Genomic DNA, 16,383 nt, shown 5'->3' with positions numbered 1-16,383 from the left:
TTTCAGTATTTCTCCATTATCATCTTCTCAACCTTCATTCCCTCTGTCTGTCTGTCTGTCTGTCTGTCTGTCTGTCTGTCTGTCTGTCTGTCTGTCTGTCTGTCTATCTATCTATCTATCTATCTATCTATCTATCTATCTATCTATCTATCTATCTATCTATCTATCTATCTATCTATCTATCTATATCATCTCCTTCCTCCCTCACTCCTATCTGTGTGGTCTGTCCAATCTATCTATCATGTGTCTGTCTGTCATCTGTTCTTAGTATTTTTGTTTAGAAACTTCTCTAGAGCACCTGCTTGCATAGCAAAACATAATGAAAGCACCATAAACTTTGTTAACAATTAATAAGCTATTTAAAAAAATCCAGCATTAAAATAGCTGGAGCATAAAAATGAGATAAGAGCCAGTTCACAGACTCTTATCTGGGAGAACCAGGTTTGATTCCCCACTCCTCCACTTGCACCTGCTGGAATGGCCTTGGATCAGCCATAGCTCTTGTAGGAGTTGTCCTTGAAAAGGCAGCTGCTGTAAGAGCTCTCTCAGCCCCGCCTACCTCACAGGGTGTCTGTTGGGGGAGGGGGGGAGGTAAAGGAGATTGTGACCACTCAGAGACTCTGGGATAAATCCAATATCTTCTATAAGACACTTGACTAGTTTCAAACAAGTTCTCCTATAGCAGATCATGAAAATGATGTTCAGTGACCAACCCCTTAATGAAAAGTATTTGAAAAAAAAAAAGAAACATTTGGTCCTGGAACCTAAAAGAGAGTAGGATGGACATCAGGTGTCAAAGGGAAGGGCATTCCACAGGTGAGGTAGCCCCACTGGGACAAACCCCTCTCTGAACATTATCTGCCTGTTCTATGCATGCAAGGGTACGCCGAGTGGGTTTGTGAGGATCACCTGAGCTGGTAAGCTGGACATTATAAGAGGAGGCGACCTTCAAGTAGCTCAGCCCCAAGCCCTTTAGATAAGAACCAGTGCTTTGAATATACATATATTACATACATGTGTGTGTGTTCCAAAAACTCTGTGACCAGGAAAGAGAAACCAGGAATAGGCTTTGTTGGTCATGTTCTCAGTGGGCTGCATGTTTAGCCATCACGGCAGCAGGTATCTTCTAATATGCCAATTTTCTCCTATAAAAGCAAAACAATGCCATTAACGCTTAACTGAGGAAATTGCGTTGCATTTCAGAAGTACTGTGGTGAAGACAAAATGGACTTTCTGTCTCTCTCAAACCATTTCTTGGGGTTTTTTTTTTTTACAAAGTCTACTTCCAGTCTTGTTTTGCTGGGTGTCACTGTAGATACCCTGTAGACCACACCCTGTAGAACCTAACGGTGGCCCATATAGGCCTTTTCTGTCTTTCTTTCTCTGCAGGTGTTTGGTCAGATGCCCCTTTTCATGTTCAAGACTCGTCAGTGGCATCTTTGGCCAGAATTACCATGCAACCATGTGAGTTACAGGTTTTCCCAGAGCTGACATTTTTGCACAGTGATGGGAGATGATACTAACACCGGTGATACTAATATGACACAAATAAATACTACCTCTTGTAATATGTGGCCATTTGCCAAATCTGGAGCGATCAGTTTGGAAAAGATCTGAAGGCCACTGTCAAAATCATTGGGCAAGTGTCTGCAGATGGCAAAACCTTTGCTAAGCAGTTTGGCTTCACTGCAGTAAAATATTCGATCTTGGGTCTCCCACCAAATACGTGAGCCATTTTACTAGCCAAGCCAGTTTGCACAATCATCTTGGTATGTGATGATTTGCCAAACAGGTTCAGTTTGACCAAATGGGTTATGCTTTGTAACTGCTTTGTAACTGTATACTCTGTTAGCAGTCCGTCTTCATAACATGGAATTTGGAGTAGTACCCATTCTCATTTGTGTCATGCCTCTTGGACAATTTCATTCATTCATTCATTGAATTTTTGACTGCCGTTTCTGATAGCCCAGGCTCAGGGTGGTTCACAACAAATTAAAATTCCAGACAAGATAAAATAAATTAAATAAACAGTAAAAACTTTGCAGTTGCCTAAAAGCAAGATGGTGTCAAGTCTTGGAAGTGCCGCTATCTTGTGGGGGGGAGTGGGAGTGCCAGATGAAAACCGCCGCTGTCCTCAGCCAAATACCAGTTGATGGTTGGAATCTCTCATGCTCTTCCAGTGTTTTATCAAGGTGACATTTCTCAGGAATGTGTCTAAAAAGACAGCTGTGGACTTTGGGAGGGGCTCAGTGTTAAGGCCTCTGGTTTGCATGCAGGAGTGTCTCTGGTTCAATCCATGTCATCTCCAGTTAGAAATATCAGGTGATGTTGGCCCAGGCTAGCCCAGTTTCCTCAGATCTTGGAAGCTAAGCAGGGTTGGTCTTGGTTAGTGTTTCAGTGGGAGGCCACCAGGGGAAGTCCAGGGTTCCTAAGCAGAGGCAGGCAAGGGCAAACCACATCTGTTCATCTGTTGCCTTGAAAACCCAAGAGGTCACCAGGACTTTTTTTGTAGCAGGAGCTCCTTTGCATATTAGGCCACACACCCCTGATGTAGCCAGTCCTCCAAGAGACCCTGTAAGAAGATCCCTGTAAGCTCTTGGAGGATTGGCTACATCAGGGGTGTGTGGCCTAATGTGCAAAGGAGCTCCTGTTAAGGGTGAAAGTGGTACAGGATTGCTCACCATCCTGCTGGCAGTGTCACCATCTCTTCAGCAGTTTTCCTCACTTTGTAAAGAACATGATAAATTAAGTTCTCACTAGGCTTTAAATTCTAAGACAGCGAAGCTTTACAGATCCCATGTATTCCCCCTCAAGGATAATTGACCCTGATTGCTTCTTCAAGTTTAATCAATTTTTTTTCTTGGGGGGGTGGGATGCAGGTCTCAAAGTACAAAGGCTTACTGAGTTGGATGGAGAAACATCGACTGCCCTATTTCTGCAAAACCAACCTGTGCCTTCACTATCTCCTCTGCGAGGAGCTCCTCAGCTTCATCCGGTCCCCAGAGGCAGGTGAGGGTCGAATCGGATCCCATCAAACAGAGAGATGGGACCAAAAAATGGTGGGATTTGAACAATCTTCAAGAGGGAGCCGGGGATCCCCTAAAATTTCAGCTCATCTCCAAATTACAGAGAGATCAGCTCCCTTGGAGAAAATGGATACTTTTTGAGAGCCAGTTTGCAATAGTGATTAAGTGCACGGATTCTTATCTGGGAGAACCGGGTTTGATTCCCCACTCCTCCACACGCACCTGCTGATGTGACCTTGAGTCAGCCATGAGTTCTCTCAGAGCTGTTCCTCTCAATGTCAAGCATGCGATTTTCAAAAGAACGAGTCAGGTAAATACAAAACTGCGTTTATTGCTAAATCGAGATGCTCTCTTGGTTCAGGACCTTGAGAGTGATACTAGAAATACATTGATACAATTCTTTTAAGGCATATGTCAAAGGATCCTCAAAGGAGGGGGTAAGGAATGCCAGCCAACACATAAACTATCATAAATGTCTACATTCCCACAATGTTATCAGTGTCTTGTCCTTGCTTTCCCAGATGGCCTACACTCCCATGTAGGAATGTATGGGAAGGTGTTCATTCTTCTTCTCCCGCTGCTAGTTTCGTTTCTCAGTATTCCACTACACAAAGCAATAAAGCAAGAAAAGGGGGGGGGGGAATAACAGAACCAAACTACACCGACTCTTCATGATGTTTCACAGACCAGCTTTATGGAGGGCCTAAAACCATAGATTACCATTGAGCTTTTACCATGCTTGACACTCAAGAGCCATTTCTGTCAGAGCTCTCTTAGCCCCACCTACCTCACAATCAGTGTTCACTCTAAGCTGAGTTAGCGTGAGCTAGCTCACAGATTTTTAGCCTCCAACTCACAGATTTTTGTCTTCGCTCAGGAAGGATGATCCCAGAGCACAATTATTTATGCAGCAGCTCACAGCTTTAATGCCAGTAGCTCACAAAGTAGAATTTTTGCTCACCAGACTCTGCAGCTTAGAGGGAACATTGCTCACAAGGTGTCTGTTGTGGGGAGGGGAAGGGAAAGGAGATTATAAGCAGCTTTGAGACTCCTTCAGGTAGTGAAGGGTGAGGTATAAATCCAATCTCATCTCATCTCCTCATCTCTCCTCCCCCCCCTTCTTCTTCTTCTGATGGACTTCATGGCATTGCACCTCACTGACTTCCTTGTTCTCCTCAGGCTTCAACCCCAAATCTCCAGGAGTTTCTCAATCTGGGTCTGGCAACCCAACCCTGCTCCCCCCCCTACCCGCCATACCCTAACAGTGGCCAGAGCAGCATAGTGGTTTCACAGTGTGATGATGTCACTTCCTGTGGAATGCCAGTGACATGCCCTGAGGGGCCTTCCTCTTTCTCCAGATAAGTTTCCTCATCCCCTGCCAGCTGCTAGGAAAGACCTGACAATCTTAGATACAAATGAGATGTTTTGTGAAATGAGAGATTGCCTTCTCTTGCAGCGGACATGCTGAGATGGAGAAAGGCTGATCAGTGGCTCCTGGAGAAGTGCATCGGTGGCAGCAGAGGGATGTGGCGCTTCCGTTCTTTCATGCAAGGAATGGCAGGTGAGAATGGTGGCAGAGAGAAGCTATGTACGGAGCCAACCAACCAAATACTGAGCGCAGCACGAGTTTTGATTTGTAAGAATGTAAGACTATGGAGACCTGGGTTCAAATCTCCACTCCGCTATAGAAGTTCACTGGGTGGCCTTGGGCCAACCCCAGCCTAACCTACCTCAGTGGATGGTTGCTGTGAGAAAACATGGAAGAAGGGAGAATGATATTGTAATGTGCTTTGGGGTCCCCATGGGGAACAAAAGTGGGGTATAAATGTCCTAATAAATAGAAAGACCCAGGTTCAATCTCTTGTTTAAAAAGTTTCATGAAGCAGAAGTGGAAAAGATTTCTTAGCAGAATCCTGGGAAGCTGCTGCCAGGTTGATTCTAACGTTCTTTTTCGAAAATACTGTTTATAATTTCCATTAAAACATTTACCTCCTCTATCTGAGGACTATATATTAAATGGATTTTTGGGACTGGGAGATGGAATAGGGGAAAACATTTACCTCCTCCACTCTCAGTGCATTCCCGGGAATCAAGGCGCTAGGCCAGCTATCAGGTTTAGCCCTGGATAGCCCTGGCAAGCCCAATCTTGTCAGATATTAGAAGCTAAGCAGGCAAGTGCTTGGATGAGAGTTCTACCCTTAGAACATCAGCAGTCGGGAGGGCAGGGGCAGGCTTTATTAGCCACTTCCCTGAATATCACCCAGGCCTCCAATAAGGGGTCAGTCACCATGACTTACACGTGTGTTCCATCTCACAGGCGCACACGCACACACAGTTAAATTTTAAAGGTTTCATAAAGAACTACTTGTGTGGAGGGTTGCACACAACCAGGGCTTTATTGGTAGAAAAAGCCCAGCAGGAACTCATTTGCATAATAGGCCACACCCCCTGATGTCACCATTGTTTCACGTAGGGCTTTTTGGGGGGAAAGCCCAGCAGGAATTCATTTACATAGAAGAAGAAGAACTGTAGATTTATACCCCATCCTCCTCTCTGAATCAGGGACTCAGAGCGGCTTACAATCTCCTATGTCTTCTTCTCCCACAACAGACACCCTGTGAGGTGGGTGGAACTGAGAGGGCTCTCACAGCAGCTGCCCTTTCAAGAACAACCTCTGCCAGAGCTATGGCTGACCCAAGGCCATTCCAGCAGGTGCAAGTGGAGGAGTGGGGACTCAAACCCGGTTCTCCCAGATAAGAGTCCACGCACTTAACCACTACATCAAACTGGCTCTCATACTAAGCTATGAGAGCCGACACCAAGCCAGCCGGAACTACGTTCCTGTGTGTTCCTGCTCAAAAAAAGCCCTGCGCACAACTAATACCTCTGACCTTATGTCTAATCCACAGGGGAAGAACTGACCAAATTCTGGCTGGCTGCAGAAAGGATACTGGGTATTGACGAAACGGATGAATCCCAGCAAGATCTCTACATATCGCTCTTCCAGGTGTTGATGGCCACTCACTTGCAGGAGGGCTCCGTCGTAGTCACCCTCTGTAGCTCAAGTATTGGTAAGATGTGCAGCTTCATAGGTAGGAATGGGCACCGAGAGCAGTAGCAGACGAGGCCTTTAACTCACTGGAAAAGTCCCCAGTGGAGCTCTACCCTGCAGGGGCCACTGGCAGCCAGAAGCAAACTCAGCCCCATGCATGGCCCTTGCAGTACTGGCAGTGCCACAAGGTTCACTCCACTTGGATTTGGGCCATGGCATCAGTGACCACTGCCACCACTCTGGGTTAAGGGTTCCCCTTGAGAAGGCCCAGAGTACCCTCCCAAGCCCTTCAGGCCTCCTCTAGCTTAGGCCAAATAATAGGCGTGAGGACCAGGCAGAGTGAACAACAACAAAAAAGGTTTATTTTAGTGCAATATAAATTAACAAGGTGCATTAACCACTAAAAGGGTGAAGGGAAAATAAACAAACGCCCTAACACGTCTATCTATACAGTCCCTACCTAATACCAACACTCACCCCTTGCCTTGGATGAGGGAGCTTTCCCCTGCTCAAGCTCTCCAGGCGCAGCCTACCTCCAGCTCAGCCTTCCAGGGAAAGAACACCCACTTCCTGGCCTTGGCCCTTTAATGTTCTCCTCCCAGGCCCCACCCCTCTCTAAACCAGTTTCCCTCCAAAACCTTGCCACCCAATCAGAGGGACAGGAGGGGATCCTGGGAGATGTAGGCTTTTCCCAGTAACTCCTAAGCAGGCTTCCCTGGGGCCTGCAGGCCTCAGTAGGCCCAGGATCATGACAGGCCTGCTTTAGCATCCCAATCCACCTCTGGCTTTAAGATGGCGCACAGCATCTATTAAACTGTTGTAACCTGCTACAAGCCCAAAGTGCCCACTCCTATAGAGGAATTTCCTTGTGCATCTTTTCATGATTTGCCGCAGAATTAAATTGTGCTCAGAGGGCTGTCCATTATGTCTCTGCGTGAGATGCTGTTCCGGGCTTGCCTCTTTCCTGTGAAAATGGTGCAGCCAAAGATTAAGAGAGTGAGCTCCTCTGAGAGCAGTAATCCATACCTGCTTGAAAAGTTAACCTTTCCAAGTATTATAGTGCTCCAAGTGTGTTTTCAGTTATAATTCAGAAACCATGTGATCCTCAGCTATCCAAAGTTTGAGATATGTTTCTTGGAAGACTTTTTACGGGGTGGTTTGCCATCGCCTTCCCCAGTCATTGACACTTTATCCCCAGCAAGCTGAATACTCATTTTACTGACCTCGGAAGGATGGGAGGCTAAGTCAACCTTGAGCCGGCTACCGGAACCCAGCTTCCCCTGGGATCGAACTCAGGTCATGAGCAGAGCTTGGACTGCAGTACTGCAGCTTTACCACTCTGTGCCACGGGGCTCTTCTGTTTGGGATACACTGGGTGATATAGTGTTGATGGTGGAAAGTGCCAACAAGTCACAGTTGACTTACGGTGGCCCTGTAGGGTTCTCAGAGAAAGAAATGTTCAGAGGTGGCTTGGCATTTCTTGCTTCTGGATCCCAACCAGGGCTTTTTTGTAGGAAGAGCCCAGCAAGAACTAATTTGCATCTTAGGCCAGACCCCCTGATGTCACCATTGTTTTGCACAGGGCTTTTTTGGTAGAAAAAGCCCAGCAGGAACTCGTTTGCAACCCCTGACACCAAACAGCTGGAACTGCGTTCCTGCACATTCCTGCTCAAAAAAAGCTCTTGGTATTCCTTGAAGGTCACTGTGACGGTAATGAATGGGTTAACAAGAAAACTAAGGACGCATAGAGCCTGCATCAGATGATCTGAGGGTGGGGGCCAGAGTGCTCAGAACTCTCAGAGGTGATTGACAGCTAATGGCTGAGGGCAGTTAGTGTCAGACAGAGTCTGAGGGAGACTGCTGAAGAGAGCAGTTGGTCTGAGAAGGAGCTGAGACAGGAGCTAAGGAGAGTCTTCGAGAGAAGCAAAGCTCACTGTTCACTCTATAAAGACAGCCAAGGGGCTGTGTGTGACCAGAGAAGAGTCACAGTAAAAGACCTGTGAGGTCACAGACACAGAGACACTTCTCTTAAGAGCTAAAGAGGTGGTTGAGGGAAAGATGTGGGTCTAGAAGTCTGAAGGGCTGGGAGAAGAGACACCAGTCGACTTAAGGGACTTGGCACATTATACCCAAGAGGCCAACCCAGAATAGTGTTGGAGAGTGAAAGCTGTATGATCTGTGAAACCTGAGAGACCTAAGTGAACTAGATATTATAAAGTCTGAACTACGAAGAAACCGTTAACTGCTGGAGATACAATATAGCCCATGTATGTATTTCCCATTCCCCAGTTGAAGATGGTGTGTGTACGTTAATAAATTTCTGTGGTTTACTTTAAAGTTCTCTGGTGCCAGTATATTGGGAAAACTATCAAAGCTGCTGTGGTCCCCTACAAACAGATATCCATCTGAAAGCAAAACAAAAACCCTGAAGAGACTAGTAGTGAGAAATCCATATTACACCCACCCCTTGAGTTCCATAGCCATGAGGTAAAATTCAAGAGGAAGAACTGAGGCTGAAGAGGGGCTGGGGTAGCCATAAGCCGCATATAGAAGCAATCCAGTGAGACCGCGAGGCGCGCTGTTATAGTCACCCATCCAAATACTTGCCATGGCTGACCCTGCTTAGCTTCTGAGATCTGATGAGATCAGCAGAGCTGGATTAACAATTAGACCAAGTAGGCACTGGCCTATGGACCCCCACACCTTTAGGGACCCCGGGCCAGCTTCCCTCCCCCCGCAGTTTCCCCTGCTGCTTGCATCCCTCCCAACCTGCACGTGCAGCCAGCAACTGAGCGGCCCTTTGCCCGACTTGCCTGGTGCAGCTGCTGCTGGCGTTGTTGCCAAATTTGCCTCTCTCTGCCTCTCCCCTGCAGCTTTGTCAAAGGGGCTTTTGAGAAGGAGCCTGCAGGGTGCAGTGGGGGCCATCGGCAATTGGGTAGGTGCTCAGACTCTGAGATAATTTGCAAGGGGGCTCCCAAGATTTCGACTGCCTATGGGCCTCCACAGGGTTTAATCTGGCACTGGAGATCAGGCTAACCTGGACTATTCAGGTTGGATGTAGTGTTACATACCTGCAAACCTCTTTGAATCTGCATATCATAGAGAAAGGTGGTGTAAAATTGTATAGAAAATAAATGCAGGACTCAAGGTGAGTTGCAAATGAATATAAACAACACACAATTAAAAATGCATTTAAAAGCCCCTTGTAAACAGCTCTGACTTTCATCAAAAAGACATTTAAACGGCTGCATCAGTGACGACATGGGTAAGTTTGCCTTATACGAGTTACAGAATCTCAGTGAAATAGAAGTTGGCTCTTCCAGCTGCCCATACTAGCTGGGTGAACTACCTTCTTTAAAGAGATCATTGTGGCATCCATTGAATGGGTCCCACTTTAGCCACAATATGCCCTGCACTGTGGGAGGCTTCTTGTGGATGCCAGAAATTGAGTTCTGTGATGTTGGTTTTAAATCCTTTTAACCTGTATGATTTGGATGCAGGTCTCTGGTGAGACCAGGCCCCTCCAACTTGGCCCTCCAGAAAGTGGCTGGCCTCACCATTCATGGTTGGCACTGGCACTTTCTTGCATGCACAGCTGCTTTCCGTTCACACTGCATGGTCACTGAAAACTAGGGCTGCCAACCCCCCCGGTCTGGGCAGGGAATCTCCTGCCTAGGAGGTTCTCAACCCGCTGGCCCACATTGGGACGGCAGAGGGGAACCTCCCCCTGCAATGATGTCGCCCAGAAGTGATGTCATCAAAATGGCAATGCCCGTGCGGGGCCGCTCTGGGCGTTTCCAGGAAAACTCTATCGTTTTCCCGGGCGCTCTAGCCATTTGGGAGGTTAAAACTCTATGGTACAAAAGTAGAGCGTCTGGGAAAGTACCATAGAGTTTTAACCTCCCAAATGGCTAGAGCGTCCAGGAAAGTACCATAAAGTTTTCCTGGAAATGTCTAGAGCAGCCCTGCACAGGGCGCCACCATTTTGATGATGTCACTTCCAGGTGATGTCATTCGTCTTGCGTGCATACATCGCATGCGTGAATGTCCCCCGCCAGGGGATGAAGAGGACTTGGCAACCCTACCAAAAACATGGAGTGCTTCCTGGGAGGCTCCCAGGCCACCCTGCAAGTAAAAGAAGAAGACGACGATACTGGATTTATAATCTGCCCTCCACTCCAAATTTCATAGTCTCAGAGTGGCTCACAATCTTATTTATCTTCCTTCCCCACAACAGACACCCTGTGAGGTGGGTGGGGCTTAGAGAGCTCTCACAGCAGCTGCCCTTTCAAGGACAACTGTGCTGACCCAAGGCCATTCCAGCAGGTGCAAGTGGAGGAGTGGGGAATCAAATCCGCTTCTCCCAGATAAGAGTCCACACACTTAACCACTACACCAAACCACTACACCAAACTGGCAAAAGGTACCTTCGGCCAGCTTCACTTTGCAGTAAACACATCCCCAGCACATGCCGCAGCACACACATGCACACACATGCACACACACACACAGCCCTGTACAGCCGGGCCAGGCAGTTGAGGTGAAGGCTTACTCCCGAGTAGACCCGTCAGTGCTCAGAGCCTGGCCCACTGCCCCCCTCCAACAACAACAACAAATCCTCCGGTGTGCCCCACCAAACTTGGAATGTTTGGATGCCTTATTCTGTATTTTAATGACTGTAACCCACCTTGAGCCCCCTGGCTCTGAGGGCGAGGTATAAATCAAATAATAAACAAATGAAGTGAAATAAAAAATAGGTGTGTTAGAATATCTGGATGCTACTTATTATGGACCATAGAGCCCCGTGGCATAGAGTGGTAAAGCTGCAGTACTTCTGTCCTAAGCTCTGCTTACGGCCTGAGTTTGATCCCGGCGGAAGCTGGGTTTTCAGGTAGCCAGCTCGAGGTTGACTCAGCCTTCCATCCTTCCGAGGTTGGTAAAATAAGTACCCAGATTGCGGGGGGGGGGGGGGGGGAGTGTAGATGACTGGGGAAGGCCATGGCAAACCACCCCGTAAAAAGTCTGCCGTGAAAATGTTGTGAAAGCAACGTCACCCCGGAGTCAGAAACGACTGGTGTTTGCACAGTTTTTTTTTAATTATGGAGCAGAGGTTCCTCAGTGGTTATTAGCCACAGGGTATTGATGAAACTCTCTGTCTGGGGCAGTGATGTTCTGTATTCTTGGTGCTTGGGAGGGTGGGGGGCACAGTGGGAGGGCTTCTAGTGTCCTGGCCCCACTGGTGGACTTCCTGATGGCACTTGGTCTTTTTGGCCACTGTGTGACACAGAGTGCTGGACTGGGTGGGCCACTGGCCCAATCCAACATGGCTTCTCTTACATCCTTACGTTTCTAATTCCATGCCATCTTTCCAGAATCGCTTTTGCAGATGTCTTCCTGTCACCTCGAGCACACTGAGACGCGGAGGGAAGTCCTGAGTGAGATGCAGAAAGTAGCCCTGTTCAAGATCGAAAGCTACTGGCTCCCCAACTTCTACATCCACTGCCAGCTGAGCATGGAGCAAGAGCCCAAGTGTTCCCACTTGCTCCAGGAGTACGAAGAGCGGCTGTGCATGGTCACGTCTCCCAAACCCTTCCTGTTCCCCCTGCCGACCATGAGCATCCGGAAGAGCAGCCTCACGTCCCTCGGCTACTCCAGTCTGAAAAGGAAGAAGGAAGTTTGGGATCGCGTCACGGGGAAAGGGCCTGTCAAAACACGAGGGAAACATAAAAAAGAGAACCGCGGACACTGCCGCAGGAGGTCCGCCTCGTCGAAGAGCAGTCTGATGGTGAAGAAGCATCCCCTTTCTAAAAGGCAATTAGCCGCCATGAGCACGTGGAAAATGGATCACGCCAACGAAAGAAACACAGAGGACCTTTCTAACTTCAAAACCATCCCGATGGGGCTGCTCTCCCCTCCGGAGCTGGACGAGCTTGGCAAGAGGAGCACCGTCACGAAACTCCGCGCTTCTACCCCCGTGGTCCAGTTCCCTTCCATGCTGGCCTTAAAAACCATAGTCAAGTCTCCCTTGTCCTTAGAATTCCTTCCGTGGGTGCTCAGCGCCGACAAGTGTGCCGGGTGCCCCTTCCGGGAGTTCTTGCTCAGCCGGAATTACGCGGTAGAGGTGCACCTCCTCGACCTCTGGCACGACCTGGAAGATTTTCTGCGCATGATGATGTGCTCCCTCGGGGAAGGCAATGTCCTCTTGCGCCACGTGATGGGCGAGAGGATCTGTGAGCTGTACCTGACCCAGAACAGCAACTGGCACCTTCCTTTGAAGCTGACCACTCTCAGGGGGTTGCAGAGTCTCCTGCCGTCTGGGAACGTGATCCCCTGGGTGCTCAAGGCACAGAAGGAAATCTGTAAGGTGGGGAATTCTGCTGTCTTTCCATAAATATTAACAGGGCTATTTTTGAGCAGGAATGCACACGAACGCAGTCCCGCAGCTTGGCATCGGGACTTGTAGCCTAATATGCAAATAAGTTCTACAAAAAGCCCTGTATGGAAAGCCAGTATGGTGTAGTGGTTAAGTGTGCGGACTCTTATCTGGGAGAACCGGGTTTGATTCCCCACTCCTCCACTTGCACCTGCTAGCATGGCCTTGGGTCAGCCATAGCCCTGGCAGAGGTTGTCCTTGAAAGGGCAGCTGCTGTGAGAGCCCTCTCCAGCCCCACCCACCTCACAGGGTGTCTGTTGTGGGGGAGGAAGGTAAAGGAGATGGTGAGCCGCTCTGAGACTTTTCGGAGTGGAGGGCGGGATATAAATCCAATATCTTCTTCTTCTTCCTCTGTGCAGAACAATGGTGACATCAGGAGGTGTGGCCTAATACATACATGGGTTCCTGCTGGGCTTTTTCTACAAATAAAGCCCTGAATATTAACATAGAAAGCCAATTTGAAAATTCTCAATTAGGCCTGGACAGAAGTATTTAGCATGGGAGAGGCACCAGCAGCACATGGACAAGGGGAGCATCCAGACTGCCCGTTGACATGTGGGGTGCCTGCAACATGTGCCTGGCCATTCAGACAACCGGGAAACACGCCCTATGTAGGATTTAGAGATTTAGAAATTTATGCAATCCGGTCCAGCCCATTCTAAGACGAGGTAAGGCTGGGCGGGAGGCAGATTTGTGCGTGTGGTCATGCACAGTGGCAGACCTGGTTTAAAAATATTGGTTGTCAGGAGACATAGGGGGCCCACCCACAGCTATAAGGCTATAATTTAATTTTTATAATAAATACAAATTTTCGAAAGTACATAAGTGGAAAAAAGGCACAATTAAAACTTTTGCGAAGGAGGTGGTGGCGGCCACAAGTATAGCCACCTTCAAGAGGGGTTTAGATAAAAATATGGAGCACAGGTCCATCAGTGGCTATTAGCCGCAGTGTATGTGTGTATATAAAATTTTTTGCCACTGTGTGACACAGAGTGTTGGACTTGATGGGCCGTTGGCCTGATCCAACATGGCTTCTCTTATGTTCTTATGAAATAAATGTGTGTGTGTGTGTGTGTGTATATATATATATATATATATATATTAGAATTACAGTGTACATATATTATACATATTATTGGCAGTATACAGTAGATTGCATTTTCTCCAGGGGAGCTGATTTTTGGAGATCAGTTGTAAAAGCGGGAGATCCCCAGGCCCCACCTGGAGGCTGCCAATCTAAATACAACATAAATGTTAGTTGCATTGCAGTAATAATATTGGAACGTCTATTATATTTTCAAGCTACTAAAAGGTCATTAACATATTGTCTAAAGTTTAAGGGGCCCACTTGCCAGTTCATCAGGGGCCCACTTGCCATTGGGCAAGCTGACGGCCTGGCCAGTCCGCCACTGATCATGCACATTAAATCCAGAGGAGAGGCGTGGCGCGGCTAGGTCGGGCCAAATCTCTTGTGTGATCGCACTCTCAGTTTCAACACACTGTCCTGGAGTCACTGTCTGTTTAAAAATGTTGTCTCTTTCTTCTGCCAGACTGAATGGGGATTGTGAATGAATGCTTGATTAGCAGCTGTTGTGGATGGAAGTAAGCGGCTTACAACCTAGTTTCCTCTTTCTCTTTCCCCCTTATTTGGCTCCCCCCCCTTTTTAATAATTATTGTTTTGTGATCATGTATAACAGACTGGCAGCCTGCGAGCAGGTGTCTTTCTTCTGAAATGGGGAGAGCATTTCAGGCTGTGTCCTTCACCTGGAAATCAAGTAGTCCACTCGGTTTGACTTGCCACATTATTTCAACATATTGGACATTCCAAAACTGAGGCACTTATATATGATTGGATGCAGCAATGCATTGCCAACAGTTCAGATGAAGGGTTGTTTTCTGGAAGATACCTCCAGAACAGTGCTTTTGTGACTGCTTATTGTCTGTAGTCAATTTCCTGTCTCATACCTTCTTTTATTGTCCAAACCAGGCGTGGCCAAACTGCATATCTTTCACACATATTGCTTGGCTCTTGAAGTCCCCACTGCCCTGTTGGTCAGCTTGGAGAAGGCATTTGACTCTTTAAATCACTTTTCCAAGCCTAGCCAGCTGGCAGCTTTGGGAATACATTTAAAGTTGCTTTCCTTCCTCTCTCCCGCATTTATTTTCCTTCCTTCCTTCCCTCCCTCCTTCCTTCCTAACATGTGATGTTCATGTCTTGTTGCTCTCAGACATTTGACATTTATTCTATGTGGCTCTTACGTTAAGCAAGTTTGGCCACTCCTGGTCCAAAGCGTGATGTAGCTAGAGAAAAAAAAATCTTAGACAATAGCTACTAAAATTTTTGTCCCCCTCTGACACCGTAAGATTAAGATTATGTTTGAATACTCTTCGTAAGTGCCATATTGTGGACATGGCAAACTTCTGTTATAGTGCATTTTTTAATTCTTAAAGTGTGTGTTTTTTTATAGTATATGGCCAGTGAGTTTTTAAACTTTAATAAAGTGAACTGAACTTCAGGCTGCGTTGTCACTCTCTTTTTAGATTCTGTGCTTCCTCTATGAAGAATTCCTACAGCACGATGACAAGATGTTCCTGTTCTATGTGGTAAGGTGGACCCACAGATGCAACAAGGGGTTCACTGGCTATCAGAGAGTTGGAAGAGACCACCAGGGTCATCTAAGCCAGAACATTTACAAATACCTCCCCCCATGCCCCCAGTGCTACCTGCTCCACACCCAGAAGATGCCCTCCCCCAGACCCCACCAGGATTGCCCTACTGGCAAAAAATAAAAAAATGGCCTGCAGAAAAAATGCTGCCTGACCCCCAAGTGTCAAAACAACATTTCTCTGGGCCTGAATTTGTCATGGTTTTGAAAGGAGCTGCGGTTCAGTGGCAGACCAGAAAAAAGAAGAAAGTCCCAGGTTCAATCCCCCGGCCTCTACCAAGATCTTGATAGAGCTGGTGGCTCGGGGTAGAGCATCTGCTTTGAATGTAGTCAGTCCCAGGTTTGGTCTCCACATTTCCCATTCAAAGAGTCAGGTCACAGGTGATGGAAAAGACCCAAAGAGTCCCTTGATTGCCTCTGCCAGTCAGAGGAGACAATACTGCCCTTGGTAGACTAAGCAGTTGACGATATAAGGCAGCTTCATGTAACAAGTCCTACAGTGGTGGCTGCTTGTCATCTGGTCTCTTCCCCTGCAGCTGTTACCCTTTGTTGCTCAAGTTAGGTAGGTACAGAGCTCAGTGACCCTTAGAAAATCCAGTCAGAATAAAGATGGAGGCACGCAGGAGTCAGAAATGCCTGAGGCCTGAGAGGTTGGCCCAAATGTCCTTCGAAGAGTGGAGATGCTCTTTAGTTTGAGAATCTCCACACATCTGTGCTCTGTTGGTTCTGTCTGTCATTCCAGCGGGGCAAGGAGAAGAAAATGACTGAGGAAGAGCCTTATGAAGATGATGAACACCTCCGACTCACCCAGAGAATCATGGAGTCCATGAATCTGAGCCAAGCGTTGGCTGGGATGAGAGACTTTGACCTGCTGGCTGGAGAACACTGGCAGTTACTAGGCACTCAGGACCTGGGAATGGGGGGCTCCGTCTTTATGGAGCTGGCTCCTATTGTGTACAAGATAGGTAAGAGCTGTCCACAGGGTTCCGCCAAGGCCAACAATGGTTCAGTTTGTCTGTGGAGAAACTCTTTTTAGAGTGGTCCACTTGGGGCTTGTCACCTCTCTAAATATGTATTAGCTTTATCCCAGTTTAATTATGTTTCCCTTCAACTCACCCAAAGTATCATGGGAGCGGCAGCTGAGTGAAGATCTACTTTAAGAGATTCACACCCTCCCTTCACACAAGTACGCTTCCCAGCTGGAG

At 47.5% G+C, this 16,383-nt stretch overlaps 1 protein-coding gene across 1 annotated transcript in view; it reads left to right on the top strand.

Moving 5' to 3' along the window:
* Positions 1–16,383, top strand: part of RGSL1 (regulator of G protein signaling like 1) — a gene marked incomplete at its 5' end in the record, with an annotated part of 45,278 nt that overhangs the window by 1,057 nt on the left and 27,838 nt on the right. Inside the window, 7 exons of the mRNA XM_060233072.1 lie at positions 1,390–1,464; positions 2,880–3,009; positions 4,483–4,587; positions 5,936–6,097; positions 11,451–12,442; positions 15,054–15,116; positions 15,921–16,143. Coding sequence (XP_060089055.1) covers positions 1,390–1,464; positions 2,880–3,009; positions 4,483–4,587; positions 5,936–6,097; positions 11,451–12,442; positions 15,054–15,116; positions 15,921–16,143 — 1,750 coding nt within the window. The remainder of the gene's footprint in view (positions 1–1,389; positions 1,465–2,879; positions 3,010–4,482; positions 4,588–5,935; positions 6,098–11,450; positions 12,443–15,053; positions 15,117–15,920; positions 16,144–16,383) is intronic.

Source organism: Heteronotia binoei, chromosome 2 (genome assembly GCF_032191835.1).
Source record: "Heteronotia binoei isolate CCM8104 ecotype False Entrance Well chromosome 2, APGP_CSIRO_Hbin_v1, whole genome shotgun sequence".
NCBI classification, from domain to species: Eukaryota; Metazoa; Chordata; class Lepidosauria; order Squamata; family Gekkonidae; genus Heteronotia; species Heteronotia binoei.
This window is presented reverse-complemented; position numbering and strand designations above follow the sequence as displayed.